The sequence below is a fragment of the Carettochelys insculpta genome, chromosome 12 (genome assembly GCF_033958435.1).
Source record: "Carettochelys insculpta isolate YL-2023 chromosome 12, ASM3395843v1, whole genome shotgun sequence".
NCBI classification, from domain to species: Eukaryota; Metazoa; Chordata; order Testudines; family Carettochelyidae; genus Carettochelys; species Carettochelys insculpta.
The window spans coordinates 23164439-23191105 of NC_134148.1; the positions used below are offsets into that span (position 1 = coordinate 23164439).

Sequence of the window (26667 nt, forward strand, 5' to 3'; positions counted from 1 at the left end):
GTGAAGGTTTCAGAGAACTATAGTATTAATGAATTACAACTCCAGTAACAGGTTCTTTAAATATGTAAAAGGCAGCAACAATAGTTAAGGATCTGTTTTTACTTTTAAATTCTTAATCATTATATTTAATTATGTAAGGAACTAAAACTCTTATTGCTAATGAAAATGACAACACTAATATCTTCCCTACCTGGATTTTCATCATCTTCCCTAGGTGCTTGTTCCAATAAAGTATCAAGTGCTCTAGTATAGTCTTTCATTATCCAATAGGCAAGACTTCGCAGGAAGGGATCAGGATGCAGTTTAGTACATTTGAAGCCAGTTCCATCTTTCTGGCAACCCAAAATCTTTTCATAAAGAATGGATGTATAGGTGAGGGAGGTCTCAAATTCTGATTCATATAAACGAGCAATAACCATGGCCAGCTGAATATCTTCCATTTTTTCAAGACACACCTGTGGCACAAAGTGTGAAAAGCAAGCTGCTGAATTAGGGAAGCCTAGCTCTCATAAAGAAAGAATGAAATAACCATCTTTATTTAGAATAAAGAGTAATTTTACCATCATGTAAAAGTTTAAAAGTAAGAACAGATTTGGAGGTCAAAAACCTGTATCCAAATTCTTTTTCCCCGCTTCTGGTCAGGCGTGTGATTTTTTTTTTTTTAAAGATTTTTTTTAACATTCTGGTTTATATGCTAAGGTATCAAAGGATAAATACTAGCATATAACACTTTTTTTCTTTCAGGCTTAAAGCAGAACCTTAATTCCACATATTAGTTTTTTGGATATTTTTGTACTGAACCATATTATATTTCAGATGATGAAATACAGACTCTTGTAATATGTAAACTCACATTCAGACACAACATTAAGACTGTATAACCCTGACTTTCATTTTCATTGCTCAACTGTACAACTTTCTCTTGCTACAACTTTTGTGAAATGACTAAAACACACTGTGGTGAACATTAATTCTCAAGTTCAGTTCAGAAATTCCACAGTACTTTACATACTTCTATAGCATCTTTCAGGGAACCAGCTAGTAAGAAAAAAGCAGCAGACTGTTCAAAGCGTTGTTTTCCCAATAAAGCAAAAGCATTTTTCAAAGCTGCTTTGCGCCACCTATCTTCACTGAAATTGTGGCTGAAAAATGTGGTCATCTTTTCATCATGCTGAGACCTGTGTTTAAAAAAAACAAAAAACAAAAATCCCAACAATACTTAGTTATAACTCAATATCTTTTAATATTCTGATCCAAAATCACTTGACATGAATTTCTAATCTGAAAGGGCTCTTCTTTGCACTATTGGTTTTATTCTTATTTCTAAACTCAAATTTAATGGAACTCACCTGAACAGACCCCACACCACTGCTTTTTTCTTCATCGCAAGGTAAAAAATTGCAGCATCCAATGCATCATTATTCCTCTGAAATGAGGCTTTTGCAACCTGCAGTAGTACATTAGAAAGCAACCACAATTATTGCAAAAATATATATATACATAATCTCTGGAGGGAATGACAGCATGGCTTTCTTGTGTGTTCCTATAAAGCCACGGTGGGGAACATCTCATCCATGGGCCAGACGTGGTTCATCAGGATGAGCCACTGGCAGTCCGCCAAATGTTTTGTTTACCTGACTGTCCGCAGGCACAGCTGCTCACAGCTCTGTGTTCACATTTCTTCATTCCCAGCCAGTGAGAGCTGTGGGAAGCGATAGCCTGGCTCCTGCAACTCCATACAGCTCCCACTGGCCAGGAACAGTGAAACGAGGCCATTGGCTGCTGTAAGCAGCCATCCCTGCAGATCTAAAAGCATAATACAGGTTGAACCTTTCGAATCCACAACCCTCGGGATCTGACCAGTGCCAGAAGAGAGAATTTGCCGTATGACAAGTGATCATATTGTCCAACAGTATTACCAACACTTCACTGCTTACTGGGCTCTCAGAAGACATATGGGGTGAATTACAGCTAAACAACAGAACACTGAGAGCCAGGACTGGTGGCTATAAACTAACTTTGGGGACCATGGGAAACTTAGCCACACCCATGATTAGTGACCATCCAGCTAACTAAAATCATGCCAGATTATGGAGTTTGCCGGAAGAGTGTTCTGGATTAGAGAGGTTCAACATGTATATATTTAAAAATGTAAAATCTGAAGTTGCACAGCAGCATATAAAAATATTTCATCCCGTGAAGCTGATAAGGTTTATTTCACCTCGCCACGTAGACTATACTGTTATGAGGTCCCTTTTAATGCTAGACTTCCATGGTTCTATGATATTATGCTCCATTTGTGCTCCACTACAATTCACAACCATTTACTCACAAGATTACCTGCTCAATGTTTCATTTAAAATAAGAATTTTATAATGTTGTGGGTTTTCATTTAGACCCAAGGGTCTGTGTATGGATCTAATTCTAGGATCAGGCACAAAGATGAGAGATTCAGTGAGATAAATTCTGATCCAACTGAAGTCAATGTGAGCCTTTCCATTTGTCTGAAATGAAAAATTCCGTTTAACAGATTTAAGATTAAGAAAAATGTATTTCTTAAAGAGAAGATGAGCAACTTTTTCACTCATTGTTAATCTAAAAGTACTTTTTCAATGTACCTTTTAAGTTATAGGCAAGTGATATAACATGTGGGCCATGTCCACACTAGCCCCAAACTTCAAAATGGCCACACAAATGGCCATTTCGAAGTTTACTAATGAAGCGCTCAAATACATATTCAGCGCCTCATTAGCATGCGGGTGGCCGCAGCACTTCGAAATTGACGTGGCTCGCCCCGATGGGGCTCCTTTTTGAAAGGACCCCATTTACTTCAAAGTCCCCTTATTCCCACCTGCTCATGGGAATAAGGGGACTTCGAAGTAGGCGGGGTCCTTTCGAAAAGGAGCCCCGTCGGGATGAGCTGCGTGGCAGTGAGCTGCGTCAATTTCGAAGTGCTGCGGCCGCCTGCATGCTAATGAGGCACTGAATATGCATTTCAGCGCTTCATTAGTAAACTTCGAAATGGCCATTTGCGTGGCCATTTGGAAGTTTGGGGCTAGTGTAGACACGGCCATGGATTGAATGGTATATCTAAAGCATATCTTGCTGTAACTTATTTCTTAAGCTATACGAAATGCAGTATAAAGTTTTCACATAAGTGATTCAAATTACCTTCTCAATGCATCTTCGGAGTGTGTTAATATTCCTGACCCACCAACCTATACCCATTGCTCTTAGTTCTGACCACTGAGGATCTCCTCTCTGGATAGCAGGAATCATGTTGATCAGCTCTTCCTCAGCTTCAGAATGAAAAGCCCAGGCAAAATGGCAGGTAGATACACCTAAATAGGGACATGGGACAATTACCATCAGAAAATAAGTGTGTTAGTAAATAAATGAGTGATTAATTTTGATTTTAGATTTTAACTTATGATAAAGCGTTTGCTCTAGGGCAACTTTTTTCTTTTTTAAAATATATACATGCGTTAGCTCTCAAATCACACACGCAACTAAGCAAACTAAACGTAGGACTTCCAGTCTAGGAAAGAGGTGCTTTTAGATGGGTCGTTCCCAGCAGAAGGACTGGTCAAGGGCACCGTTCTGGGAGGGTGGAGAAGCCATGCATACTGGGACACTGATTGCTCTTCTTTCTATTATCCTACCAGGGGTGAGGGGACAGTACATGGCTTGAGTGAATTATTCCTCTGTCCTCTCCCCTCACCAACCAGAAGTGAGAGGCAAGCACACAGCCCCTCACTCCCTGATAGTCAGAGGAACTGGAAGAAAAGCAAGGAGTGTACGGGTGAGCACGTCTGCTGTCCCCCCTCCACCCTCCTGAAATGACTGATGCTCATGGGAGTGGTGCTGACCAAGTTACTAATGGTGATGCACTCTCCAGGTACAACATGTCCTGCTCTGAGCACAAACTGCTGTATGTACAAAATTACATTATGTAAGTAAACTTAGTGATTGTAGACTATGCATTTATATCAATAAATCCATAAAAGAGTCTAACAAGTACCTCCCAATGGTAGTCTGTATCTATGGCACTTTACAAACAGTTTTTTGGAGCATAAACTTTCATGGGCAAAGACCCACTTTGTCAGACGCATGTATTTGACAAAGTGGGTCTTTGCCCATGGAAGCTTATGCTCCAAAAAACTGTTAGTCTGTAAAGTGCCACAGGACTTCTCATTCTTTTTCTTTAAAGCATTTAATTCACAACCCAATCCTTATTTTCCAGGCTTTGCCTGAAATTTCTGATTGCAGCAAGGGTTTGAAGGATGCTAGTCAGATGCACAGTTGCAAAACAACGCCCAGATAGCAAAATAGGTAGTGAACTCAGCTCTACTGGTAACTCACCAGAGATACAGCATTTTTTCCTGCCTCTCCTCCTCAACCCCCTAAGGCACTAATTTGGGCAGCAACTGAAATGGACAGACTCTGAAGGCTGTTGTCTGTGAACTGCAAAGTATACAAGCAGCTACGAGGATAGGTGCACTACAAGGAGGAAGACATGTTTACCGCTTCAAGAGTCAAAAAGAATAGCGTCTGTTAACCCTAAAGGCCTACACTCTTTCCTTCTGCTTACTCTTCCCCAGTAGCAGCTCCTTCAATCACTGACTCCACTTCCTACATTTTCTTAATGTCACTACCAAGTCTGAAGAGAGAAGTGAGCACACGTTTCAGTGATGGGACCAAAAAGCCAGGAAGGAAAATGTGCTATGCAACAACAAAACAAAAGGACCTTGGGGAAAAATAAGAGATTGCATGATCCACTTCTCAAAGCTCTTGGAATGATTAAGGTGGCAAACTGTGTATCAAACAGCATTCCTCCCTGCTCTTGCTTCTAACTGCAAAGAGGATTTGGTGGTAAACACAGCAACCTTAGTGCTCTCTAGAATTCTACGAGAGGCAGAGGCAAAGGAAAATAGCTTGCTCTCTCAATTCCTTCAGAGGCTGGGAACCTGTCTGTCTGCTCCTCAGGTGCTCACAGTTCTCCTAGCTCAGATTTCAGAAAGGAACATGCAGCCCCTGCTTAAACCAGGAAGCAGATGGCTGGGATGGAAATTACAAGGTAAAATTAACAGACACTTATTTGGAAAAATTAACACACTTATTTTTATTTCTTTTGCAAAGGAAATTTAAAAAAAAATCCTAATTTTATTGGGGCAAATACCAAAACTTCAAACTGACGTGCCATTATCTTTTTACCACACTTTCCAAATCATGACTTTTCTATTACTCTCCCTTTCATTACCCTCATCATAGACTGTATCAAAGAAGTTATGAAGTATTCAGAGTGGATGAAGGTAAGTACAGGTATAAGTCTTTGCAAGATCATGAGTTAAGAAAACACTACTCATAAGAAAAAATCCTGAAGAGGATAATAAAAATAGTGAAGATAATGCTGAAATGTCTTCTGTCTGCTCCTGGGAACACAAAACATTGCAAAGCTTACCTTGGTGAAGGAGCTGAACTCGGTATAAAGGTGGGAGTGATGTCAGAAGGCATGTATGCAAGCGCATAGCCAATAAATACCGCAACCCACATTCATCTAATGTGTCTCTGCCTGCAAGGTTCAAAAAAAAAAAAAAAGTTCTTGCAAACACCCACAATTTACACCCCACTGATATTTTCATAAGTTAGCAGGTGGGGTGGGGAGAATGACTCCATCCCTCCACTTATGAATAGATCATGACTGAGGCACATTGAGCAAGAGCTAATGGGGAAAGCCGAGCTTAACATTGCTCCAGCTGTATCTTATCTGAATCAATCTTTAGATACCATTTCTGTCAATACAACACCTTTCATGGGTACCAAGTTCACCTAAACACTATGATTAATCATTATGCAAAATTCTATTTTTAACAGTTCAAGTACATAAATATTAATCTGAATTCACTCACTACTAACCTGAATAAGTCTTATCTCTGTTCTCATCAAGTTCAGTGCTTGTTGTAGCAACAGTGTCTGCCAAAGCAACAAGGAACATCTGCTCCAAACGAGTGAGACCTGGTAAACTTGAGTGCATTAAATGACTTGAAAGCACACTAGCATGTTCTTGGCCAAAATAAGATGGGCCATATTGAGAGAGGTTAATTACTTTGGATTTACTTTCTCTTTTTTCTGCCTCAAAATCAATAAAGTCATCAGTTGTAACAGGCTGAATCTGGAATAAATTTGAATACTGATCCTCTGTTTTTCTTTTCGTATGATCTTCAGACCCCTGAGGTATGTTAGCAGTTTCTTCAGAAATTTTGTACGTGGTATCTTGATCTGCAGCAAGCAATGCATATAATGGCAGTGGTGGAATAGAATCAATTTCAGTATAGTCTCGAGTGCCATCTTTTCCAGCAGTGATTGTGTCCTTTGCGGTACTACCACTTACACTAATGGTGCGTGAAAGATGGCGTTTAGGTCCACCACCTTCCCCAGCTTCTGCATCTCTAACTATTGCAACTTCTCCTGCAATGCATTTAACTAAATGGGATAGAATGGCTTTAGCTCGGCGAACTTTCCCTAAGTCCATCAATTCTAGTAGCTGGGTTGGGTGATACTGTGGAAGAGTAGGGGAAAGGACATGAGCAGCTTCAAAAAGGCCTCCATCTTGAATTACCATTGGAGTGCCAAAGACATCATCGACAACACCTGCTCCATCAACTACACTGGTCTTCTTTGCTAGCAAACTTGTTTTAAGTGGATCTTGAGTAGCTGAGTCTTCAGCTGTAAAAACATCACTCTCACCATCACCAAATTTGACAGCATGTTTCCACTGTGCGTACACATGCATTTCACAATCCATTCCCACGACCAGTATGCCATCTCGTACCCAAGAGAGAGAAACTGGCAATGAAGGAGTGCCATCTACAGAGGACACCAAGTCAATAGATCTCAGCAATACCCATTTGGACTTTATACCTTGTTTTATGCTACCACCTAGTGGTAAAGTAATAATAGCTACTCCATCCTTACTGCTTGTTTGCTCGGTCACAATTCCTGAAAGTCGTCCATACATAAATATATTCGCACCCACCCCAACTGTAAGAATATGTGAGCCATCTTCTTTTGATACCCAGTCCAAATGTACCAAATGCTTGATATTGGGCATAAGGTATTTGTCCTTGTTTAAAAATATATCTGATTTACTGTATACAAATAAATTACTATCTACACTGACCCTGGAATCAAGTACACTGCCAACCTTAACTAAATCATCCAGATGAATAGTCTGTTCCAAAACCCATTCTGATCCTCCTGTAGACTCACATTCAAATATACAAACATGCATAGAAAATTCTTTGGAAACAAAACCATTATGCTGCACAGGTTGTTTGTATGCCACAGCAAGACGTCCCGTGTAAGAACAGCTAACAGCAACTGGCCTTCCTACTACGCGTACAGTACTGCTATTGTCTTCCCCTTCATCATTCATTAAAGGCCATCTTCTCCAATGATACGTCTCCCTCACTTCATTTCCACTACTTCGATCCATCTCTGCAGTGCATCTCCAGAACCGCACTTTGTTGTCTGAACAGGCTGTTACCACCAAATAAGGCGCAAGGCAGACTGGGTATATTGATGATGAGCTCAGGTGACCTAAGTAAGATCACACACAATTCACTATTAGTAATACAAAATACAATCGATGCACGACTAAAGTACATGCATTACTATTTGCCGTGGTTCAGATTAGGAATATCAGGACAGGCTTTCACGTTACTGGTGTTTTCCTGGTTAATTATGGGATGAAATGATGCTAAATCAATTATGGGCCTTGGAGATTATGCTAGACCACTAGACAGTGCTGTCCTCATTCTTTCAGACATACACTCAGGATTTACTATTCAAACATTCTGAAGATCCCAGGGAATGTTCTAATGGTCCTGGGGAGGAGCTGGGCAATATATGGATAAACTGGAAATTTGACCTATTGACTAATCCAACATTATCAGACAGTTCTGCAAATCAGCCTTAAAAAGGCCACACAAATTTATGGTGTTTTGAAAAAGTCAACTGCCACTCTTTGTAATCTACTGAAGTTAGGAGACCTAGAGTGCAGCTTCACCTCAAATTCAGCACACTGCATATCCCCAAAGGACAAAACCAGATGCTCAGCAGAATGAGGTTGCCCAATACAGTACTACTAACTAGAAGTTAATTTGTTGTCAAAACTTGGTACACTGCATAGAACAATATTATTTTACCTGCTGAAGGGGTTGCTCTTATTACTTCTACACCAGTTGGAAGATCTAGTGGATGGCTATACACAAGTCTAGAACTCAGAATGAGTTTACTGGCAGTCTGAAGATTAGCAATTGATGAAGAACGTGGCATAGGAATTGTGCCAGGTGAGGTATCTGGAGAAGACTCCACAGTCGTTTGTTCAGGTACACAAAGTTGATTCTCTGATGAAGTAACTTCAGGTTTTCTTGCTTGAAAGGAGCATTATAAATATATTATAAATAATCATATGTACAATCAATGTTTAGATAGCCTATAGATAAAGAATTATTTTCTTCAGACTGTATATAGAACAGACACATTATATACTTCTTGGTTGCTCTTACTCTATTTGGAAACGGTTTAGATTATAGGGCTTTGTCTACACTAACCCGGAGTTGGTGCTGCAGCAATCCGGGTGCTGGAGTCACTAAATTGATTACCTATTGCTCTCTTGTCAATTCCGTTACCCCACTGGAATGAGAATTGTAAAGGAAGTAGATGAGAGTTTCTTCCGTCAATCCCCTGCAGTGAAGACCCCATGGTTGCTTGGCCTAAGGCATACTGGCTGTGTCTACATGTGCCACTTCTTTCAGAAGCAGCATGGTAATGACCCCTCTGGAAGATGCTAACCAGGCAATGTGATTGGAGTCCGGAAGAAGCTCATGCAAATCCTTGCAAAATTTTCAGGAACAAGGGGTTTCTGGAAGGAGAATTTCCTTCCAGAAAATCCCCGCAGGCCACGCGTCTGCACATGTATTTTGGTGTCCAGAAGAGCTTTTTCCGGACTCCGAATCACATGCCCATATGTTAATGAGGCGTGGGAAATTTACATCCACACCTCATTAGCATCTTCCAGATAGCTCATTACCATGCTGCTTCTGGAAGAAGTGGCATGTATAGACACAGCCACTGACTCCAGCTACAGTATGCACATAGCAACAGTTGCATAAATTAGGTTGACTTTATCCTATGGTGTAGACCTGCCCCAAAAAGTCATTGTTTTCACATGATCACAACTTCCTCAAACACTTACATTTTAAGCTATAACATGTTTGAAGAAAAATGCTATTTTATGACTGGCACAGAGATTTGATTTTCCTAAAACTTTAGTAAGCATCTATCATTCAGATGCATCAAACTTTTCCATTGATTTTACAAGTTAGTCTAAGATTTCTAGTGCTTTATTTGCAGCAGAATTTAGCCGACTGACCAACACTACAATATAACTGAAATTGAGCTGTGTAAGTACAATTGTTTTGTACATAATAAAAATACAGGTTGAACCTCTCTAATCCAGCACTCTCAGGACCTGACCGGTGCCAGATGAGAGAATTTGCCAGACGCTGGAAAGTCAATAATGTGTAGCACATTACCATCACTTCCATTACTTACTGAGCTCTTAGAAAAAACTAACAAACAAAAAAACCAGTAGAAGTGTAGAACTTTAAAGACTAACAAAAATGATTTATTTGGTGAGGAGCTTTCATGGGACAAATGTGATGAAGCAGGTCTGTCCCATGAAAGCTCCTCACCAAATAAATCATTTTGTTAGTCTTTCAAGTACTACATTTCTGCTGTTTTGTTTTGCTGGAGTACAGACTAACATGGCTACCTCTCTGTTACTGTTGGGTTCTTAGGGGGAGGGATGGCCCCCTTTTTTGAGCATTGGTCTGCTGAACCCAGGGTTGTGAGTTCAATCCTTGAGAAGGCTATCAAGGGATTGGGGCAAATAGATGTCAGGGATGGTACTTGGTCCTGCCAAGAGGGCAGGGGACTGGACTAGATGACCTCTTGCGGTCCCTTCCAGTTCTAGGAGACGTGTATCTCCAATTATTGTTGTTAAGACCTTTAGGGGTAAATTACAGCTAAATAACAGCAAAGCACACTGAAAGTCAGGACTCATGGCTGTAAACAACCTTTATGATACTGTGGGAAACTTGGCCAAACCCACAGTAAGTGGTCATCCCAGTTAATTAAAACCATGCTGGATTACGGATGTTGCCAGACATGAGAGTTCTGGATTAGAGAGATTCAACCTATATCTGTCTCTCTCTCTCTCTCTCTCTGTGTGTGTGTGTGTGTGTGTGTGTGTGTGTGTGTGTGTGTGTGTGTGTGTGTGTGTGTGTGTGTGTGTGTGTAAAAACTGCAGATGCTGTGTAAATGATAACTTGCAATAATGTTACTTAAATGGCTTCCAGTATTTAAAGTAAAAATCTAAAAATGTAGTATTACTGAACTGGTTGTTTGGATGAGACTCACTTGTTTACAGAGGTCTTCCTGACTTATGAGGAAATCCTTTTTTGTTTTTTAAAAAAAAAAACTTCCTAGCTTGAAATTTACTTGTGCAATGTTTCAGGTAAATACACGTTCATCTCTGAAAAAATACAATCACTTACCTAAACATGCCTGCACTGATTTTAGATGAAGATGCCACATATGAAGAACTGAGCAGCCATTGCTATCTTTTTCAATTACTACAAGATAGAACTTTTCTGAGAATGATGGTGGACGATACCCTGTTGTTTAAACCAAACACATAATTACGACATTAAATGGTTCAGTAAATAATAAACATGATCTTTGTGAAAACCTCTGATACCTAAATAATTATATAGTGGGAGGGTCTGTTTTTTAATTTTCCAAAATGTTGTTTTCTTATCAAACTACATATAGATACATTGAACAAAAGAGTGGTTTTTAGCAAGATTAAATATTCTACCCACATTCTGTGTAAGAAATTCATTCTTCTTAATCTGAAATATGTATCAAGATGACAATATTGAAGATTACTGAAAAACATTAAGGCTGAGGTCACTTGAGTTGGAAGAGGAGTGGGAAGTGATGAACAAGAGATCATCAGTTCTGCCCAAAGGGTCTTCTGCGTTTCTGCACAAGCCTCATGCTATCACATGTTACGGCAGCCTGGGGGTTATTTGAACTTGCACCTGCAGGTTATGTACACCCAATGTCTATACACTAGCTGGAGAAAGGAGGAGCAGGATCCATTGCATCCATTCTTACTGCTTCTGCCTCGTGGTTAGTGACATAGGAGCTGGATATGCCACTGTTGAGCACCAGGTGAATCTCTAGAAGTACTTTCACATGGCTTCTGCTTCATCTGTGCTACCGGCATGGCACAAAGGGAACAGAACAAGGCAAAGATCTGTTCAATATAATGACCCTGACATTTCTGAAATATTGTGCAAAACCCTGAACCATTGAAGTCAATAGCAAAATTCCTATTAACTTCAGTGGGGCTTCCAGAAAGACACTGATGTCAAGGGTATATCATACTGATTTGAGTTATTTATATCAGATATGCTTAACCATTCAACTAGAATGATTAAAAAGTCCGACTGCAGGAGATACTTTTACTGAAGAAATTAATGCGCTGCAATATAAATTTTCTTGCACTTTTATTTTTGTGTTCTTGTGGCAAAGCAGCATCTGCACCAGGCCCCTAGTGACTGTGGCATTGCAATAGTTGTACCTCATCTTCCCCAAGGCCTTTTGTGGCCTGTTTTAGTCTCCAGCCAGGCCAGGTAACAGAACTCCAACATTCTGCAGTGCCTCAAAACCCAAAATCCAATAGAATACAGCAAAATAACAGAATCTGCAGGCTGACTGGGGTCAGCTAGTAGCTGCTGCCTTTGCAGGTTAGCTCCAGTTTCAAACCATCCCAGCACCAACCCAGGCTCCTAAGTTTCTCTCCTACCATTGGTGTCTGTCATATTCCCTCTAACCAGGGTTTCAGGTTGGCTGTGATCCCTGACAGGCCCTCCTCCAGCCAGACTTTGAGCTCAGGGTTCATAATCACCGTCACATAGACATTACAGCACGTCATCGATCTGCGTTACAAAGTCTGTCTCTCACACAGTGTTTCTTATATGTTCACACACTTTTCTTGTCTCTCTCTTTAGTTCCAACCCCACGCCTTCTGCCTGAGGCTCTGCCCCTTCTGGAGGGTCCAGAGCTCGTCCACGATCAGTTAAAAAAAATCATGGAGTAGCCCCTCTACAAAAACTATTGCCCACCCCAATCTATGCCATCTCTACTAACAAAAGAGGCTATAAATTTTAAAATTTCAGTCAATTCCTCTCAGCTTTTTGTTTTGTACATTACAGAGATGATAAAGAATTGTTTATTACTGAGACTACTGTTAGGTACTGAATGCCCAAAAGGAATTTTAAATATATTTCAATATTGTACTTGTTTTACTTTTCCTGTATCTTCAAGCAAGGACATGGCATGATCTGTTTGCATCTCAAAACATAACCAGTAACTGTCATTTTTAGGTTTTTCCCTTGGAACATGCTCTGCTGGCCCTTACATTCTATTCCCTCTCTACCTCCCTCTTTTGTTTTCTAGCCAACTCTTCAGTCATGTTTTACTGAAACAACTGGCAAGTCAGAAACAAGCATTCTATGGGCAAGAACTAATTATTGTTAATTCTTAAGCTTTTCACCATTCCACTTTACAAATTAAATACAAAATGAACTCTACTTATTCTACAGATAAGTTCACATGTGATATCAGAACCTACTCTATTTTTCATAAAGAATTGAACAAACAGAAGTGTACAACTTATAATGAAAATTGGAAATGGTTCTACTTTGTGCCAAGTAGACTACATTTAATATTGCTATAGTATAAATAATAGTTTAAATATATACTACTTATATTCTACTGCAGCTTAAAGATGTTTTATTTAAAAAGAAAACTCTTCATAAAGAACACTGAAAACTCATAGGCATTGGTTGAACATTTTAGAAACCTGCTTCATATTGCTTGTTATTTTTACACTGTACCTTGTGATGGTTTGAAAAATATTTCTGTTTCCTTCCCTTCCACGTCTTCCTTATGTGGTTTGTATCCCAAAATGAAATCTTCTTGAAAGACATGAAGCAACTGTGTATTTGAGCCACACTGGAAACATTGTTCAACAGTAGTTACAATTTCAAAATAGCTATGCAACACATCATTCAATCCTAGTGTAACATAATTGTTATAGATGAGGGTTACCTACTGCCATTTGTTTATGTCAGGATATTGATATACTAAACAGATGTGTAAAACAAATAATCTCTGAGATCTACAGTGCTAGACAAATTCTCCAACACAAATTACCATTTATGAAAGTTAATATGCAAATTAGAAATACCATAATGACCCTTTGAGTGATGTTTTGCAAATTTTTAGTGGATGTCAACTGACCAGTGGAGACCTTTTTTAAGAAAACCCAAACTTAAAAGTTAAATTTCTAGCTCTGTCTTCCTTGGGAAGATAGCTTCCAAATGTAGTCGACACATTGTCAGGGATTTTCCTCTATCTATATAAATCTAATGCTATGCTCTCCAACCAGCAACAGAACTTTCTGCAATACCACCACTATTGGAGGAAGACCATTGGTGAGTAAGAGAATATTTTCAAATACCTCCCCTTCCCGCCACAAAACAACTAAAGCTACAGATCTGTGATATAATGTCAATGTTACTAAAATGCTATGAAGATTTGGAATCTTAGTAAAGCGTGCCAAAATGCTTCATTCATTATGCTGTATATCTCATTGGGAACTGGTGAAATACATCTGTTTTTACTGGATGGACAGTGCTGTAAGGAGCACAGAAGTTAGTGTAATCATGGCAAAAAGAATAATTTAGATACACAATTCCCATTAACCAGAGAGTGTTGAATGGTTAAGTGTTCAATTGCTGCTAAATTAGTAAACAGTCATTAATGGGTAATAGTGAAACCCAAATAGCCCAGGTTAATTCCTTGAAATTCTGTCACAAGTTCCCTATAACAACAGATTCCCTTTGTTTAATTACTCAGATAAGGGGAAAAAATCATTTAAATGATTAGTCTCTTTAGGGATTGGCAGCTGGAACATAAGTAAATTATCTTTAAAAGGTATTATTCTTAAAAAAATACAGTACTAGTAATAGAAAATCCTTCTCGATTTTTATAGGTGTCAAGGAAATATGCTTTTGGTTATTTAAAAAGTTTAGAATATTTCTAACATTACACTGAAGCATTACTTTAATTTTGAAATAAGCTATTTCAGCACTACATAAAACACTGTAGCCACCTAATCAACATGCATGAAAAATGTAGTGTACCTTTAACTTTCCCTGGAAATGTGGTAACTTATGGTAATATGTTATGGTTAAAAGAAGAACTTCTCACAAAATAATTTAATCATGTGGAAACAGAAATAAAGTGATCTCCAGGGAAAGGTCCTTTGTTTTACCTGTTAATTAGCATTGTTTGGAAAAAATTTTAAAAATCTTTTCAGTGGATTAAGTTCCTCATCAGAAAAAAGCATTAAACACTTTTATATGACACCATTAATGGCCAGGCAGTTATTTACTTGGTTAGTTATTGCATCAAGTTCGATAATGCATCCTGGTCGAGCAGTAGATTGTTGGCTCACAATGTTAAACACTTCCCCAATGAGTTTCTGAAACAAAAACAAAAAGAGGTAATGATTAGTACATTATTAATTCAAACAGCAGTAGATGCAATTAGCTGAAAATATAATCATGTACAGTACTTGGATGCTCCTAATCAGTGCCCTTTTTGTTTAAAAAAAAAATAGGAGTCGGTACTCAGCTGGCTCTTCACCCCCACCCCCAGCCAATCCCACAGCTGGGGTTGCAGAGGTGCCAGTACTGGCAAGTCCTGGCACAAAAAACGCACTGCTTCTAACTTTCCTTGTTGGTATAGTTATGCTTTTCTTACCAGTTTCATTATGATATTTATGAACAATGCAGCAATAAGCATGAAATTTACATTGTTGTGGTTCTAGATATACACATGTGTATGCCTTAACACTGCTGAGCATGTCAATTTTTATTGATACTTAGTGCACATTAGTCAATGATTTCTTCTTTCGCTATGCTAATTTTTATAATGAGTTGTCATGTTTTTGACACCATGCTGTCCAAACCATTACTGCAGTCTTGCTTAACTTCAGATTTTGTCAGTGTGCTGAAAAGTTATCTACTGCAAGGCCTGTTTTTGATAAATTATCATGTTCTACATACAACCCTAACTTGGGTAGATGGAAAGGAGGGACCTACACCAAAGGTATGTAAAGAGAAGAAAACGCTGTGAATGGTGGCTCATAGGCTGCCGGGTTGACTGTTTTCAGATCTAACTTATCTTATACCTCTGAAAGCAAGTACAGATATGAAGTCAAGACATGTATCACAAAAATTGTGTTGGTGAGTAGTCTGTGTAGTAGAAAAAAGATACTGAAGCTGAATGGAGGGTCTTACAAGCAGGATATGGTAAAGCCTGTTTAAGGTATTAAAGTGAGGGGGTGCGACTCAGTTTGAGATGAAGATGTACATTTGTTGGGAGATGAACCCAAAACCAGAACATCTTGGAGCCCGGCCTACAGAAGAGTTCAATGTTGCTGTAGAAAAATGAGAAGTCGGGGTAGGTACGTTGATGCAGCAGTAGCAACCCAGAGCTAGCAATGAAACATGTAGATGGTAAGATTATGTTGGGTGAGAGATGCAGTGAATCCTACATGTGGTGGTAGAATTGATGTTTATGTTCCTGGAGATCTCCTGTTATGACACCTTTTAAATCTTGGAGACTCCAGGATAATCCTGGATGGTTCGCAAGTCGAAGGGTTGGATTTTACTAATCCACTTCCTTGATACTTAGGCTAAAAATTCTGAAAATAAGAACATAAGAACAGCTGTACTGGGTCAGACCAAAGGTCTATCTAGCCCAGTACCCTGTCTGCCGACAGTGGCCAATGCCAGGTACCCCAGAGGGAGTGGACCAAACAGATAACAGTCAAGTGATCTCTCTCCTGCTATCCATCTCCAGCTTCTGACAAAACGAGGCTAGGGATACCATTCCTTACCCATCCTGCCAATAGCCATTAATGGACCTAACCTCCATGCATTTACCTAGGTCTTTTTTTAAACCCTGTCATAGTCCTAGCCTTCACAGCCACCTCTGGCAAGGAGTTCCACAGGTTGACTGTGTTTTTATATTTGTTTTAAACCTGCTGTCCATTAATTTCATTTGGTGTCCTCTAGTTCTGATATTATGGGAACAAGTAAATAATTCTTTCTTGTTCACTTTCTCCACACCACTCATTATTTTAAATACTTCTGTCTTGTCCCCTCTTAGTCTTCTCTTTTCTAAGATGAAAAGTCCTAGTCTCTTTAATCTACCTTCATCAGGGCCCGTTCCAAACCCCTAATAATTTTAGTCACCCTTTTCTGAACCTTTCCTAACGGCAATATATTTTTTTGAGCTGAGGAGACCACATCTGTATATAGTATTCAAGATGTGAACGTGCCATGGTTTTATATAAGGCCAATAAAGTAGGCATGTTAGCATGGACACTGATCATGGGGTGAACCGCAGTAATTGGTATGCAACATGGCACCAAGCGTCCATACTAGCTCATCTATGGGGAGAACCACTGCACAGTTTTTAAAGATTTTCTGCTTTTGGGGAGATGATTTTTGGGGAAATGATTTTATTCTGGGAGTTTAAATATAACGTCACCTTCCTTCACACCTCCCACCCCCAATTGCCTGCCAATTCAATTGACAAAGGTGTCCATGCTATGTAGAATTTCAATAAAACTGTTCAAGCATGAAGGATACCCCTTCTGCATTCCACAGACAAGGTCACAATATTACACATCCAGTAGCACTCTAGGAAGGACAGTGCTTTCTGTAGGATGACAGCAAAGCACCCTCTCTTTATCATTCCCAGCCACCTGGTGTACTTCAGAAAGAAGGCAGTGGATGCTGTAGCAGTGTCAATGCCTGGTATTGGGTGTCATAGGGCTAGTGGGGAATCAAGAACTATTGAGAAGAAAGCTGGGGAGAAAAGAGGAACTGCTGGGTGAAGGGAAGAGGTGCTACTGGGGAAAAAAAGGAGGTAGGGACAGGACTAATAGAGGTAGCTAAGGAGGAGCAGGAGCTAAGAGCACAGGAGCTAACAAGGGGACAGAATGGGGGATGACAGACACCAGTGGAAGTGCAGGATGGGTCAGGAACTGGAAGGGAAGGGAAAGCAGTGACAGCCAATGGTAACTCTTGGCATTCCCTCTTCTCCCTTTCAGGCTCTGTCCTGCCCAACAATCCCATGCTGCTCTCCTCTGACAGTTCATTTCCCCAGGAGCCCACCAAGCTACTTCTGGCTTGTCTCATGCCTTCACCTCCCTCTTTAGGCACAGATGCTACGGCTTGGAGAACCTAGTAGAAAAAAATCTAGTTTCAAGCCATTGACTAAAAGTATATCCAGTGTTTTCAAAACCAATGGTTATGAACACATGCAAATCTTTTGAAATAGGCAAACAAGTAAAAACTGACATGTCACATGGAGTTGCATAAAATTTGGCAGCTATGAGTACAGTGAAGCTTTTGGAACAAAACTCATACGTAAAAGTCTTTCAAGTAAACTCTGTAAACTCACAGAAGATTCAGGGTCAGACAATTCATCTAGAAGTTTTCTGGCATCTACCACTGCTTGATATAGCCTCAGGTTTTTCCCATCAGATGCTACAAAGCAAGCACTAGCAGAATTGCAGTATGTACCTTAATCAAAACATCAAATATAAATTTTAGAATATAAACAGGTTATACAACTTTTCCACTTAAATCTTGGGTGCTGTGGCATTATGTAGCCAGTTACAATTTATTTGATTGCATGAAACTATATTTCATTAACGGACTAATTGAAACATTAGTAAGTCTCACGCAAATGTTTAAATTAAATACAATAGTGTAATCTTGAAGCCATCTCTTTTCTTAATTTACATTTTATAAACTTTAGTTATACAGGTTGACTCTCTCTAGTCCAGCATGTTCTTGTCCAGCAATAGCCGTGGTCTGGCATGATTCCAGTTAGCCTGACGACCACTTATGAGTATCAGAGGGGTAGCCATGTTAGTCTGTATCCACAAAAACAAGAAGAAGTCCTGTGGCACCTTATAGAGTAACAGATTTTTTTTGGAGCATAAACTTTCATGGGCAAAGACCCACTTGGTCAGATGCATGTAGTAGAGATTCCAGAGGCAGGTCCAAATATACAGGCTCATGAAAAGAAGGGAGTACCAAAGTGCCACAGTACTTTTCATTGTTTTATCATGAGCGTAGAAAGCTTCAAATGGTCCCAAAAATTTATTTACAGCCACCTGTCCTGGCTCTCAGTGTTCTGTGCTATATTTCGCTTTAATTTACCCTTAACTATCTTCTAAGAGCCCAGTTAGTAGTGGAAGTAGTGGTAATGCTGCTCATGGCCTGGCAAATTTTCATTTGGCACCGGTAATGTGCCAAGGGTGCTGGACTAGAGTGGTTCAACCTGTATAAACCAATAATCAAAATAGACACAATATCCAAGAGCAGAACTAACATATAAATGAACATTTATCAATCAATACATCTTTGCAAGTGAGCAAAGACAAAAAGGAGTTATATCCAGTGGAATAATATGCTTTCTCTATGTCCATGACATGGAAAAATATGAACTCGTACTGTTAAATGTAGCAATAAAAGTGAAGAGGCATTATTATCCATACAGTGCAAATATATGCATTCAAGTGACTTGTAATGGTTTATGTCCTTTTTGCTTCTCTGCATACAAAATAAGTCCGATGCTATAGATTTGGTTTTGAATTTTTTTGCTAATTAGCTTCCTACTTTAGAAATATCAGGTCAGGACTCAGCCCTTTTTGGTTGGAGAATGCCATAAACGGCTGAGGAATTTAGTGAAATTATGACTGTGCAGAAGATTTAAATTTGACAAGGAAGAGAGAGTTAATCAAATTATCAAACAATTGAGGACAGGTTAATTGTTTTTGTTAAAATCTTTTTAACTAGAACTTTTGAAACCCCTTCTTCTTGAGCCCCCAAGAAAAAAATATGGAGGAAGCTGTTGTTTTCTTTGCAGGTCATTTTTAAATTCTGGGAAGCTGAGAAGAGGAGAAGATAAATCTCAGCTACCAAAAGATGCAATATTCCTTACTTACAATTTTAAGAAATACACTTACACGTATCAATATTGTGATGAAGGAATAGAATATATCTTTAATTAGTGCCCCAACTTAGTGTTTTCAAGTTAGGCTGAATTCTTTACGGTTACATACTGTACATTTACTATGCAGATGACGCTTCCTAGTCTGGTACACAAAGACTAAGAATATGTCATAGGAAAATTGTTGGATATTTGGAAAGGTAAAAATCAAATGAGTGAAAAGATTTTAAAAATATTAACATGGAGGATTTTCTTGGTAGTAATTATAAAAATTCTAATCAATTCCAAGAACTAAAAATGTATTAAACCTAATTCTCTAGTCAAAGGGTGGGAAATAAGCGGACCACAGGATGGACATGGTTTGCCAGGGTTAGCCCCCGGTGGGCACCAACCACTTTATTTACCTCAGCGTCCAGGGATATGACTATTCACAGCTCTCATTAGGCTGCAGTTCACTGTTCATGACTAATGGAGGCTGTAAGAAGTGGTGGAGGCTGGATAGACAATCATTTCCCCTTGCTCCCAGTGGATATGAATGGTGAACCACAGCCAATAGCAGCTGCAAGCAGCCATGCCTTCAGGCACTCAGCTAAATAAAATGTCTTGCAACCCTCTCCAGGGACTAACCTGGATCTGGCCCCCAGCTGCTTATTGAGCCCCCAGCTATAGTGTCATAGCATAGTGTGACCTACAATAATATTTCCCCAGCCACATGAGTGCTCTGCCCCTCCAAAACTTCATTCAGAAGCCAATGAATCCCATTATTAAAACTTATTCAGCTTTAGAAACACACTTCTTTAAAACAGAAAAAGGAGCAGGATATAGTAAACTCTTTCATATCCAGCATTCTATTATCTGGAACTCTAAAATAATCAGCATTTTAACCATAAGTTAATGTTATTTACCTTTTCTGTAAGTACAGTATAGTGAAAGTAAATACAAATAAATACAGCACACACAGTATACGTTTACAGTGTAGAGTACTACTGTTGCTGGTAAATAAAGTACTCTGCATACATTTTTGTTTGTTTCTTAATATCTAATCTTGTTTTTCTTTAGCGTTATGCATTGCAAGGCATACCTATCATCCAGAATATCTGAATGTCTGGCAACATCCCAGTCCTGGGGCTGTTGGATATAAAAGAGTTTCCTGTAGCCAGTAATATATGAAACTATAATGTGGAGGACATTAACTTATGGAAGGGCTGCGCAGTTTTAAGTCTCAGTTTAAATATATCTTATATAAAAGGATAAGATTATGCTATAGATGTCGCACACATTTTGGACCATGTCACTATACATTACTAGTTTATTAGTTTGCCTTGATCTAGTCCCATTTCAGAGGGCTAGAGCAAAGCAAACTAATGAACTGTTAATACTCAGAAGTTGATCAAATCTAACAAATTCTTTGTGAGAAACTCGTGCATGTTTACAGTGCATTATTTTCCTTTGATCTCGTTCTCTTGGAAATGCAACCAGATCAAAGCAAAAGAACAAAACATTTGTGGTAGCTTACAATTTTTTTGCTATTCTAACCATAATGTGAAATTATCTACATTTTACCTTAGCTGTGCCTTGAATTATGCAGAATTTTACCCAGACTGCATATTCTAAAAATTATTATTTAAAACAAAATCAATTGCTGCAGTATACTATCAATCAATTTTGCAACTATGTTCTTACATCAAAAAAGTTAAGGTTATATTTTTCTATAATAGGTTAGCTGAAGTCTGTACTAGTAAGGAAGTTCCCAGAAACTGAAACAGGGCAGGTCCCATCTCTTTCATGAATTCATTCCAAAAAAGTTTTGAATTATTTCACAATAAATTTTTCTTTTTTTCCCCAAAGGAGAGTGGGAGATACTACTTCAACCGTTCTAACAATATACTGGTACCCATACAACATTTTAAGTTTCCTGTTCTGGTACAAGTCAAATAATGAACCAGAATCTGAAAAACTCATTTCAATGTAATGATGTGTTTAAAGCAATGGGAGTTTTTTGAAAACAAAACAAGAAGGATAATGAAATTATATCATGAAACAGATAATGTCTAGTATAATGAAATAATTAGGATACGCTATTAAAATATACTATAAATATTTGGTTCAAACAGATTACATTTAATGGATATATAAAATGGACAACACACTTACCAAGACAATAGCTGGGAATAAGAGTTGGAAGCCAGGCCACATTAGAGAAGGCAGAAGTATGAAGAGAATTAATTCGAGCCAATTCAGATACTCCTCCAGTGTATGATAAAGGTCCGATGGGATCTACACGCCACAGAATCAGCTCACTATAGATTGCATTTGGGTCATGGAATGTACATGTTGCGGCATTTCTAAGCTGTTGTCTAGAAGAACCTTTTACATGTTTAACAGGATCCATTATTTTGCTTAATCTGTCAGAGTCCCATGAATGGTCTGATTCAGGGGTTAACAGAGCATTATGATGAGAAGATGTTAATAACAAAGGTAAAACAGAATGACAAGCCAAGTCATTGAGATGAAATCGGTGGCCACAGTACCTAAATTTATGTGATACAGTAAGCACAGTGGTAAAAGCAGATTTATCAGCAAACGTAACTGCCCACTGGTTTAGGGATCCATCTACATGTTTGGAAACCATCATTACAATAGGTGCAATTATATTCACATTTGGGCTACCATTGGAAGAGCCTGGTCCATTAATTCCTTGAGTGCTATCTGGAATGCTACTTGTCTTGTGATGTAAAGTGCTACTGACATCTTTTGTAGAGGTAGTGCAAGCATACATCATGATGTTTTTACTGAGGGAGCTTGCATCTCCTGACGGAAATGCAACAGGAATCCGTGAAGAAAATGAAACCTAAAAAAAGGGGAGGAGCAGAAAATGAAAGAATAACATTTTAAACACAAGCCCATAATAAATGATAAATGTAATCTACAACAGCAAAACTGCTGTTTCACAAATAAAATTCATTTAAAAAGTTTCAGTAACAAGCATACTGTAAATGTCTGCTAAAATAAGAAACAATTAAGTTCTCCAGTACTGTACCTGAACTTGTCTAAAGATTCCTGGATTGTACTCATCCAAATATTTCACATGCCACACTAAAAAGGTACCATCGATGGGGTGGATAGTAAAAAGCATGTCTGGATTCATGTTCCATTCAGTAAGAAGCATTTCAATTTTCCGATCTAACAAAACTGTAGGAAGTGGCATACGTGGGCTGGCTGATGGAGATGTTTTGGGGCTCCCCTCTCGTTCTGCATCTTCATGTTCTGAAGAGCCTGTACCTGTTCCCGTCTCAGATTCTCTATCTACAGATAGTTCTGAAACATGTAAGAAACATATACATTGTTTTATACTACAGCAGAAATTTCCTTCCCATAATTTATAACCAAAACAAAATCCCTAACTTTAAACCATCAGTTAAGGTGTTAAATACCAAAACTTATCAGACTGTAAGGCTTTTGGGGGTATAAACTGTCTTTTAGTTCTTTGTGTGTACAATGCCTAGAACAACAGGCTCATGGTTCCGGACAGTTTCCTAGGCACTAATGAAAAACACTCAACAAAACATGCACACTAAACAAAAGAAATCAAATAAATTTAAAATTGCCTAAGTAAGCTGATTAATTATGCACAAATTCTTTTTTACCCCAACCAACCACCTTAACACTAGTTGTAAATTAATAAGACCCTTTCAGATAAGATGAAATGTGCTCTATTTTATAGTTGACATGAAAAAGATATTGTGTGCATTCTGTGGGAATTGCGATGTTCTTTACTACAAGTTGAACCTCTCTGATCCGGCACCCTTGGAATCCAGTGCTGGATTCGAGAATTTACCAGACCACGGGAGGTCAATGTTGTCTAACAGCATTACCAGCAATTACACTGCTTGCTGGGCTCTTAGAAGACATTTAGGGATAAATTACAGTTGAATAACAAAGTCACAACTGGTAGCTGTACACAAACTTTATGGGACCACGGGGAACTTGGACACACCCATAAGTGGTTGTCTGGCTAACTAAAATCATGCCAAACAGCAGAAATGTAGCACTTTAAAGACTAACAAAATGATTTATTCTGGTGATGAACTTTTGTGGGACAGATCCACTTCTTCAGATCAATTTCATTTCCAATACAGACTGACATAAATAAGTACAGAGGACCAAAAAGAGAAAAAAACACAATAAAAATGTCAAAACAAATAGGATAGAAGGAAGGGAGTGAGAAGTGGGGGGAATGTTAACTGTCCTGTCTGAGATAATTACGAGCATCAAAGAAAGGGAAGCAGCCTTTGTAATGTGTGAGGTAATTGATGTCTCTGTTCATACCACGGGTTAGTGTTTTGAATTTGAATATATACTCTAATTGAGAAGCCTCATGCTCTAATCTAGTAAATTCTCTGTGATGCAGGACAGAGATTCTCAGGTCTTTAGCAAAATGGCCCACTCCATTGAAGTGTTCACTGACAGGCTTATGTGTGTTGATATCCACTCTGTGTCCATTTACTCTCTGGCGAAGGTTTTGCCCAGTCTGTCCAATGTACATAGTATCAGGGCATTGTTGGCACAATAACATATATAATGTTGGTGGAATTGTACAAGAATGTGCCTTTGATCTTGTAACTAACATGATTAGGTCCAGTGATGGTATCCCCAGAATAAATACGTGGACAAAGTTGGCAGCAGGGTTTGTTGCAAGGAAAAGTTCCAGGATTCGTATATTGTGGTGTAGGCTGTGATTGCTGGTGAGAATCTTTCTCAGGTTAGGAAGTCATCTATAGGAAAGTAACAGAGAGGAAGCTGTGCTAGTCTATACGCTGTCAAAACAAAAAGCAGTCAAGTAGCATTTTCAAGACAAGCAAAAAAGTTTATTAGGTGAGCTTTCGTGGGACAGACCCACTTCAGACCATGGTGGGTCATGGAATGTACATGTTGCTGCATTTCTAAGCTGTTGTCTAGAAGAACCTTTTACATGTTTAACAGGATCCATTATTTTGCTTAATCTGTCAGAGTCCCTGGATGGTCTGATTCAGGGGTCTGAAGAAGTGGGTCTGTCCCACGAAAGCTCACCTAATAAACTTTTTGCTAGTCTTTAAAGTGCTACTCGACTGCTTTTTGTTTTGATAGTCTATAGGAAAGGATTACAGATGTCACCAGATGAAAGAGTCCTGGATTAGAAAAGGTTCAACCTGTACATATTCCTTTGTGTTTAAGGAGCTGGGTTTTATAAATTGTGCTAGGCTTTTCTTGGATTGTGCAATTAAGATTTTTGGTTTCGCAATGTTCCAGGTGATATCCCCACACCCTTTAGCTTGCAAAGCTAAAAATAAAAGTTTTTTTTGTTTTTTTGTTAATTTTAAATATATGGAAAGAGCACCAGATAACTGTACTAAAGATGCTAACCAAACAAACACTGGCTTCTGCCTTAATTCACAGTGCCCCTGGAAAAACACAAATTCTTATTATGTCTCTAAGATGCACAGTACAGCTGTCATTCATTTAGAATAGTGATGAAAAACATAAGTTTAGACTTTAATTTAATTGGTAAATGTCAGAATCAATTTCACAATATTTCCCCATCCAATAAAAATATTTCCATTAACTCCAACAGAAATTTAGGTTATGTCTACACTTGCCCATGGTAATCAGCCTGATCGGAGAATACTAATGAAGTGCTGCGATGAATATGCAGCACTTCACTAGGCTAATTCTCCCCTCAGCAACTTTGAAGTGTCAAAGTGCCAGCATGCTGTGTAGCTGTGGGCACTTCGAAGTACCTGCACTACTTCAAAGTGCCTTTACTCCCCAAGAATTTTGGGAGAAAAGGCCCTTTGAAGTACTTGCAACTACACAGCGTGCCGGTGCTTTGAAGTCGCCAAGGGGAGAATTAGCCTAACGAAGTGCTGCATATTCATTGCAGCACTTTGGTAGTATTCTCCAATCTGGCTGACTACCATGCCCCCTTTGAAGAAGGGGGCTACTGTAGACGCAGCCTTAGACATCCAAAATAAGAAAAATCCTACCTGAGAATTTATGAAAGTCCCACCTCAGTGGGCATAAAACATGTTGTAACGCTAGTGTTAACAGACCTGGAGCAGGGATATCATTTAGGCTATGTCTAGGATAGACATAGGAGATTGCTGATACATAATTTTAGCTATGCCAACTGCGTAGCTAAAATCTTCTCATCAGTGGTCGACTGCTAGGGCTGTCCTCACGGAAGAAGGTAGACAGGAGCATTTCTCCTGTTCACCTTCCTTAATCCTCCCTGCTTGTGAGGTGTTCTGGAGTCAATGTTGATCCCAGAAAGTGATGCTTCGCGCATGTGCGAAATAAAACCATGGAAGATCAGCCCTGAGCAGATCAATCTTAAGTAGTAGTGTGGAAATGGCTAAAGCTATGGCAGCTTTAATTTTTTTGAGTCTCAAACATTCTCCCATGTAGAAGACAGGGCATTCACCACAGCCTTCCACATCTGCTGGTTTCCTCCTGCAGTCTTAGCTACTTCCCATAGCCAATTCTGCTTCGATTGTGTCTTTTCACCTTATCCTTCATGTAACTTGTTCCCTCGTGCCTTGGAGTTTTGCAGTTTAAAGCCTGTCTTGTTATACATTGTCAGCCTGTCTTGCTATAACATTCTAAAGGTGTAGAAAACATAACCTCTGAGGAAAGACTGGAAGGATTGGGTGGTTTGTTCTGGAAAACAGATGACGGAGAGGGGACATGCTAACAGCTTTTAAGAACCGAAAAAGTTGTTATAAGGAGGAAGGAGAAAATATATTCTCTTTCATCTCTGATGAAGCAATGGCTTAAACTGCAGTATGGATGATACATGTTAAACATTAGGAAAATCTTCCTGTAAGGGTGGTTACACATTGGAAAAAATTGCCGAGGAAGGCTATGGAATCTTCATCACTGAAGATTAAGAGTAGGATAGACAAACACCTGCGGCTTCAGCTACACTGTCTCTCTAACTTGAAATAATTTACACAATTTATGCAATGTTAACTTATTTTGAACTTCAGTGCCATCCAAATGGCACTGAAGTTCAAAGTGAGCAGCTATTTCAAGGTTTCCACTACATCTCTCACAAAAAGGGGTAGTGGAAATGGAAATACCACACTCAACATAGGAGTGCTATTTGGCAGCAGCCAGTACCCATACAGCTGCTATTTTATTGGTCATTTAATAACAAGAATTTGAGAACTGTTTGTAAAAAATCTAAAATTCAGATAGTAAGATCAGCTCTCCTCATTTCAGTGCAACATATTAAAAACAAGTGTTACAACAGTGCTGAATAGCTGAAGTTTATTTTGGAGGGCAAGATTTCTGTTTCCAGACTGAATTTAGAGTTATGAAGGCATGCCTGGCTTTTACTATTTTGGCTTTAATGTCTTTGTCTGTTTCACCTGTTGTACTTAGAAT

The 26667-nt window shown here is 38.9% G+C and overlaps 1 protein-coding gene across 2 annotated transcripts in view; it reads right to left on the minus strand.

Moving 5' to 3' along the window:
- DMXL2 (Dmx like 2) overlaps positions 1 to 26667 on the minus strand; it is a 111182-nt gene that overhangs the window by 44075 nt on the left and 40440 nt on the right. For both annotated transcript variants that reach the window (XM_075006470.1, XM_075006469.1), the window contains exons 11-23: positions 22283 to 22560; positions 21397 to 22093; positions 17683 to 17804; positions 14597 to 14686; positions 13035 to 13152; positions 10623 to 10742; positions 8208 to 8435; positions 5917 to 7599; positions 5462 to 5572; positions 3172 to 3341; positions 1350 to 1447; positions 1013 to 1178; positions 191 to 455 (exon numbers count right to left, since the gene is read on the minus strand). In XM_075006470.1, coding sequence (XP_074862571.1) covers positions 191 to 455; positions 1013 to 1178; positions 1350 to 1447; positions 3172 to 3341; positions 5462 to 5572; positions 5917 to 7599; positions 8208 to 8435; positions 10623 to 10742; positions 13035 to 13152; positions 14597 to 14686; positions 17683 to 17804; positions 21397 to 22093; positions 22283 to 22560 — 4146 coding nt within the window. The remainder of the gene's footprint in view (positions 1 to 190; positions 456 to 1012; positions 1179 to 1349; positions 1448 to 3171; positions 3342 to 5461; positions 5573 to 5916; positions 7600 to 8207; positions 8436 to 10622; positions 10743 to 13034; positions 13153 to 14596; positions 14687 to 17682; positions 17805 to 21396; positions 22094 to 22282; positions 22561 to 26667) is intronic.